General features: G+C 38.7%; 1 protein-coding gene across 1 annotated transcript; it reads right to left on the bottom strand.

Moving 5' to 3' along the window:
• Positions 1-3542: 3542 nt before the first annotated feature.
• LOC144956436 (uncharacterized) lies at positions 3543-6293 on the bottom strand. The gene is made up of 2 exons (XM_078886936.1): positions 6275-6293; positions 3543-5572 (listed from the first exon to the last, which is right to left on the bottom strand). Exons 1-2 carry the CDS (start codon positions 6291-6293, stop codon positions 3543-3545), a joined length of 2049 nt encoding a protein of 682 aa, XP_078743062.1.
• Between the last annotated feature and the right edge of the window lie 1814 nt (positions 6294-8107).

The raw sequence follows: 8107 nt of genomic DNA, 5'->3' as shown, positions 1-8107 counted from the left end.
AATACTAATCATACGTATCAATTACATACGGCTTTATTCTCTCCTCTTGACTATTCACATAATAATATTGACATCAATCCCTCTGTAAATTACTCCTACCTCCGTTATAAATGACCGAGAATGTCATTCACAAACATCAATAACGCTACACTATATCCGTGACAATTGACTGAGAATGTCATTCACCAACATCAATCACGCTACACTATATCCGTGACAATTGACTGAGAATGTCATTCACCAACATCAATCACGCTACACTATATCCGTGACAATTGACTGAGAATGTCATTCACCAACATCAATCAGGCTACACTATATCCTGACAATTGACAATGATCACAACATAATCAGCTCACTATATCGTGACAATTGACTGAGAATGTCATTCACCAACATCAATCACGCTACACTATATCCGTGACAATTGACTGAGAATGTCATTCACCAACATCAATCACGCTACACTATATCCGTGACAATTGACTGAGAATGTCATTCACCAACATCAATCACGCTACACTATATCCGTGACAATTGACGAGAATACATTCACCAACATCAATCACGCTACACTATATCCGTGACAATTGACTGAGAATGTCATTCACCAACATCAATCACGCTACACTATATCCGTGACAATTGACTGAGAATGTCATTCACAACATCAATCACGCTACACTATATCCGTGACAATTGACTGAGAATGTCATTCACCAACATCAATCACGCTACACTATATCCGTGACAATTGACTGAGAATGTCATTCACCAACATCAATCACGCTACACTATATCCGTGACAATTGACTGAGAATGTCATTCACCAACATCAATCACGCTACACTATATCCGTGACAATTGACTGAGAATGTCATTCACCAACATCAATCACGCTACACTATATCCGTGACAATTGACTGAGAATGTCATTCACCAACATCAATCACGCTACACTATATCCGTGACAATTGACTGAGAATGTCATTCACCAACATCAATCACGCTACACTATATCCGTGACAATTGACTGAGAATGTCATTCACCAACATCAATCACGCTACACTATATCCGTGACAATTGACTGAGAATGTCATTCACCAACATCAATCACGCTACACTATATCCGTGACAATTGACTGAGAATGTCATTCACCAACATCAATCAGGCTACACTATATCCGTGACAATTGACTGAGAATGTCATTCACCAACATCAATCAGGCTACACTATATCCGTGACAATTGACTGAGAATGTCATTCCAAACATCAATCACGCTACACTATATCCGTGACAATTGACTGAGATGTCATTCACCAAATCAATCACGTACACTATATCCGTGACAATTGACCGAGAATGCCATTCACCAACATCAATCACGCTACACTATATCCGTGACAATTGACTGAGAATGTCATTCACCAACATCAATCACGCTACACTATATCCGTGACAATTGACTGAGAATGTCATTCACAAACATCAATCACGCTACACTATATCCGTGACAATTGACTGAGAATGTCATTCACCAACATCAATCACGCTACACTATATCCGTGACAATTGACTGAGAATGTCATACACAAACATCAATCACGCTACACTATATCCGTGACAATTGACTGAGAATGTCATTCACCAACATCAATCACGCTACACTATATCCGTGACAATTGACTGAGAATGTCATTCACCAACATCAATCACGCTACACTATATCCGTGACAATTGACTGAGAATGTCATTCACCAAACATCAACACGCTACACTATATCCGTGACAATTGACTGAGAATGTCATTCACCAACATCAATCACGCTACACTATATCCGTGACAATTGACTGAGAATGTCATTCACCAACATCAATCACGCTACACTATATCCGTGACAATTGACTGAGAATGTCATTCACCAACATCAATCACGCTACACTATATCCGTGACAATTGACTGAGAATGTCATTCACCAACATCAATCACGCTACACTATATCCGTGACAATTGACTGAGAATGTCATTCACCAACATCAATCACGCTACACTATATCCGTGACAATTGACTGAGAATGTCATTCACCAACATCAATCACGCTACACTATATCCGTGACAATTGACTGAGAATGTCATTCACCAACATCAATCACGCTACACTATATCCGTGACAATTGACTGAGAATGTCATTCACAAACATCAATCACGCTACACTATATCCGTGACTATTGACTGAGAATGTCATTCACCAACATCAATCACGCTACACTATATCCGTGACAATTGACTGAGAATGGCATTCACCAACATCAATCACGCTACACATATTCCGTGACAATTGACTGAGAATGTCATTCACCAACATCAATCACGCTACACTATATCCGTGACTATTGACTGAGAATGTCATTCACCAACATCAATCACGCTACACTATATCCGTGACAATTGACTGAGAATGTCATTCTCCAACATCAATCACGCTACACTATATCCGTGACTATTGACTGAGAATGTCATTCACCAACATCAATCACGCATACACTATATCCGTAACTATTGACTAGAATGTCATTCTCCAACATCAATCACGCTACACTATATCCGTGACAATTGACTCAGAATGCCATTCACCAACATCAATCACGCAACACTATATCCGTAACAATTGACTCAGAATGTCCATCACCAACATCAATCACGCTACAACGTCCTTTGCCTTATATATCGTGACAATTGACTCAGAATGTCCATCACCAACATCAATCACGCTACAACGTCCTTGGCCCTCTATATCGTGACAATTGACTCAGAATGTCCATCACCAACACCAATCACACTACAACGTCCTTGGCCTTCTATATCGTGACAATTGACTCAGAATGTCCATCACCAACATCAATCACGCTACAACGTCCTTGGCCTTCTATATCGTGACAATTGACTCAGAATGTCCATCACCAACACCAATCACACTACAACGTCCTTGGCCTTCTATATCGTGACAATTGACTCAGAATGTCCATCACCAACATCAATCACGCTACAAAGTCCTTGGCCTTCTATATCGTGACAATTGACTCAGAATGTCCATCACCAACATCAATCACACTACAAGCTCCGTGGCCTTCTATATCCGTGACAATTTACTCGAATTATCAATGATCAGTTTCAACCAGTAGAATTTTGACTAACCAAAGCATGGAATTTGTGACACACCTTCGGACGTGCTCGGACAAACTTAGTTGGTTGTTTATAAACAATAGGTTGTATTAATTCGACCATTCTCTGATCATTGGTTTTGTTTGCATACCTCCAATTGGGTGACTAGTTATCATACGATTTTCTCAATCATATTTTAAACGTTTAAGTTCACACGTAGATTTCTGTGTTGGTTTTTTTTTTCATCAAGCGGTAGAACAGTGGGTATTGAACTTTGACACATACCATCGAAAGTAAAACCTTTGTTGTTCGCCATGTTCAGCAAACACTGTCATTGTTTAAATTATGACGACTATCTAAGAGGCGTGGTAATCTAAGTATCTACTGACTCAGAAGAATACTCCTCAGAGACCTTCTCATCATATTCGTTGAAATCCCAATCCAGGAAAAAAGTGCTCCTGTCTTCCTCAGCATCCATATCCTCCGAAATCGACATTTCCTCGCAGTCACCGGAACTCCCCGTGTCTCCAACGAGGTATTTACCCCTCTCCAGAACTAAAAGTCCTACAAAAACAATAAATCCCAGACTCAAAACTATAACGATGATCGTCGTTCGGTAAGCCATAATCTGAATGAATTTCTTCTTTACCTCCACGGATTCAGTGCAGCCCATTCCGGACCAACCCCTCGGACATGGACTTTGACATAACATGGTGCTCAAAAAACCTGATTTACATTTGTCGCATCTAAACAATCCATTAGAACAGTTGTCGCACACGTCGCAATAGCAACGCTTTTCTGGGTTATCAAAGTTTGGACATTCCGTTTGATTGCATTGGTGGTTTTCTCCAACGCAGTATTTACCAAATCCAGAATGACCCAAACACACTCTAACACTTACAATTAGAGGCCCGTCCTGGGATTCGATCTTACACTTCTCTACCCACTCTCCCCACTGGCCGTCGCTGTAAACTTCTAAAAAATCTTCATCGACGTAGCCATCTTCATCATCGTCAAGGCCATTCTCTATTTCCTCATCTACAAATCCATCACAATCGTTATCTACTCCGTCACCAGGTCCTATTGAAACGGCCGTTTCACATTCGGCTCCATAAATTTTGGATTGGTACAAATCATAGGCAAAAATGATTGATGAATGACGAAATCGGCCTCTCATTTTAATTCCTTGAATGTAAAGTATCATAGTTCCCATAGGTTTTGACGAGTAAATTCTAGTTTCTCCCACACCTCTCAAATCAATTTCACCAGAACTGTAGGATACTTTGTTAACTGTTATGGAGTTGACCCGCAACCATTTTGGTTTTTGGCTGACGTCTCCAAACATGATGTCATCCGTTGTAATGTGGGCAAGCGACATATAATATTGAGTTGACGTTGTAACGTTGGAGTAGAAGTCTACATATTTGTAATGAACTCCATGCATCCATTGCTCTACGGGAACCAGAGTTATCGTACTTGAATCATAGTCCATCCCTCCATCTTCCTCATGTGGAGGGAGAACCAGGTAAACACCAAACGGCACCAACGCTGTGAGAATTAGTATTATATCTTCACTAGGCGTATATCGATACGACATGTTTTCCAAATGACCGTTGAATTTCAGTTTTTTTGTCTCGACGTATGCTTCGTACTGGGAAATAGATAGGGGGTAGTTGGTAGTGGTGAAACGGAACACTCTCTCCTCTACAATGTAGGGCGGTACAACATACACTTTCCCCCACGACTCTGTGGGAATTATCCTTGTGCTACACACGTCCACTTTGTCCTCATCCATATTTTTGCATCTTAAGCTTCCGGCAAGAACAAAAATTGGATTTGTTGAAATAATCAGAGTATTTTGGATTTCCACCTTAAATTTGTCAATGGCGAAATGCCAGATTTGATATCTAGCTAAATTTAGACTGACTTGTTTTCCTTGCTGGCAAGGGATATCAGCTGTGCAGTTTTGTTTGAAAGGCATCAGAAATAAATCGGGGAATTTCACCGTCACGACTGTCCACGACTCATTAAATGTAAGGACTTTGATAAAAGGGTACCCCACTGGGGTGGACACGTGATAAGTTTTGTGGCAACTCTGTTTTGGCATCACACGAACTCCATCTCCTACTTCAGAACCATCAAATGCATAGGTAATGAAAACTTTAATTGCCCCGCTCGCTATGAGGTATGTTGCGTTAAAAATCCCATTAGTTGGTGAAGGTGTTCTACCTTTAAAAGAATATGGCCTTGATTTCGAAATGAAAAATTGGTTAATAGTAGTATTATCGACTTTCACTTCAATCGATACATACTCCTCCAGAGTGTAAATACTCAATGTAGTGATACCGTATCCAGTGGGCAGCACAAAATGAGTGCCTGCCGTGGAGTGTGCCACGCGAGCGGCTGGATAGATGTATAAACATGAAAGCATAAGAATGATTTGAGTTAACATGGTGACATTCCCAAATGAGGTTTACCTCAAAAACGTCTTCAACGAAAATAAAATAAAAACCCAATTTTCAAAGTCCATGGTTCTTGTTCTGTCAGACTAATTTTGCTTCCTTCTTCGGAAAGAGACTTTTTGTTAGAAGCACTCTTTCAGAATTGAAGGAAAATTCGTAATTTTTTATCAAAATTAAATCTTGTAAGGACTTGACCATGGACGTTTAGTTTGCCTCATGTGATAAAAATTCCGTAGGAAGGTGATGGTCGGATTCCGTACACACAACGATTGTAAAAACCCTAAAAGGTGTGTTTGAAGCAGTGCCAAATTCATATTTTCCAAACAAACATCGCATTTGCTCGATTTTCCACATATTCAATGCTTGTGTTTGGTGGTGCAAGTTTCAATTATAATTTTTCGAACGTATTATTTTACTGGCGTGAAAAGTTTTTAAAAAGCACATCTATATAACAATGAATGATAACAATAATATATAAATCTATCCGTCTAGATATATCTAAATAGAATTGAAGTTTCAATGTAATATACAAAGTTTGATGAATCGGACGTTTCGGGTTTCCCTTTTGTCAGCAAAACATGATGAATGAGACACTTAAGACGAATGAGAGATGAGAGGATGGAGTTGAAAAATACCATCATACCATTTTTCTCTTCTGTCATTTGTCATTTATTTCCCATTAATCGTATTTTGTTGACAAAGGGGAAACCCAAAATGTCCTCGTTATTTGTTGTTGCTGGTGTTTTAAAAAAAAAACAAATTTAAATTGAAGCCCATATCATTTCGTTTTATTATTTTTATTTAATTCTTCTACCCCCAAGCAGTAACATTTAAATTATTTTAGAACCTTCATCTGTAAATCATTCTTCAAATAAAACGGAATGTCAAGAAATGTAAAGCTTGAGTACAAATTATGCAATGATAGATAACTGTCAACATTTTGGGTTTTATTTTTATCAAAGCAAATGGTTATAGATAGTTCAAAGTTGACGTCACTCAGGTCTTTGTTATTGTTTTTTTGCCATCCGCGTTACTGAGTAATTCTCACTGAACTGTATTAAACCGACTATAAACGTTCATGGATACACACAGTTTTGTGTGTTGGTCCGTTATACTTCCGGATGGCAATGTTATGAGCTTCTTAGCCAAGCGCATACTATCTATAGATACTTCGAAGTTGACGTCACTCAGGTCTTTGTTATTCTTTTTTGCCATCCGCGTTCATGAGTAATTCTCACTAAACTGTATGAACCAGACGATGAACAAACATGGTTACACAAAGTTTTGTGTGTTAGTCCGCCTACTTCCGGATGGCAATGTTGTGAGCTCCTTATCCAAGCACATACTATCTATAGATAGTATCAACGTTTATAGTCGGTTTAATACAGTTCAGTGAGAATTACTCATAAACGCGGATGGCAAAAAGTAGTAACAAAGGCCTGAGAGACGTCAACTTCGTTCTACCTATAACCAGCTGAAAGACAACGGGAAGAAATGGATGGTGTAAAAAATAAATAAAGGCACCCGTTCTTGTTGTGTTTACAGTCTTTCCTGTGAGGCAATAGGCTTCAACAATCGTGACGTCACTTCCCTCGTAATGACGCATAGTAACTTAGTAACTGGTTCTATACTATCGGAACAATGGCGGACGCCCTTATGAAATACTTCTCCGACGAGCATAAAACTGTATCCAGAGGAGAAAAACATTATAAATCTGATCATGTTTTTGACTGTTATACATTCTGATTACATGACATGTGTAAAAGTTCTAGAAAACATGAATTATAAAATGTACAGATTTTCTTTTTTTTAGAACCAATTATAAAAAGTACAGATATTCTTTGTTTAGAACCAAGCTGCTCGTTGCTGGGCGACGTGACATCAAACAATTGAATCGTATTGATGTAGATCTGGAGCAACGTGCACATTTTTCCGGTATGATAACCGAACTTAATTAGGGGCTTGATTTAACATTGTTGTAATGGAAAACATTTAGTGTTGGTTTGAGAATGTTTCCCTTAGAATAATGAGACAACAACTAGGTGTACATATTTGTAGGTCTGATAAGCGAACGCCATACGGGGCTGGATTTAGCATTGAGGTAATGGACAATATTACTTTGAGTTGGTTTGAGAGTAATTCCATTACGACAATGAGCCCATAAAAATGTAGGTTATTAGACCTGCAAATGAGTACACGTCGACCTGACCATTCATTCATTCATTCATTCATTCATTCATCCAACCATTCATTCATCATTCATTCATCCAACCATTCATTCATTCATTCATTCATCCAACCATTCATTCATCATTCATTCATCCAACCATCTATCCATTCATTCATTCATCATTCATTCATCCAACCATTCATTCATCATTCATTCATCCAACCATTCATTCATTCATTCATTCATCCAACCATTCATTCATCATTCATTCATCCAACCATCTATCCATTCATTCATTCATCATTC

This window comes from Berghia stephanieae, chromosome 11 (genome assembly GCF_034508935.2).
Source record: "Berghia stephanieae isolate SIO BIC M18660-M18661 chromosome 11, UCSD_Bste_1.3, whole genome shotgun sequence".
NCBI classification, from domain to species: Eukaryota; Metazoa; Mollusca; class Gastropoda; order Nudibranchia; family Aeolidiidae; genus Berghia; species Berghia stephanieae.
The sequence above is the reverse complement of the archived record's forward strand: the minus strand, read 5'-3'. Positions and strand labels throughout refer to the sequence as shown.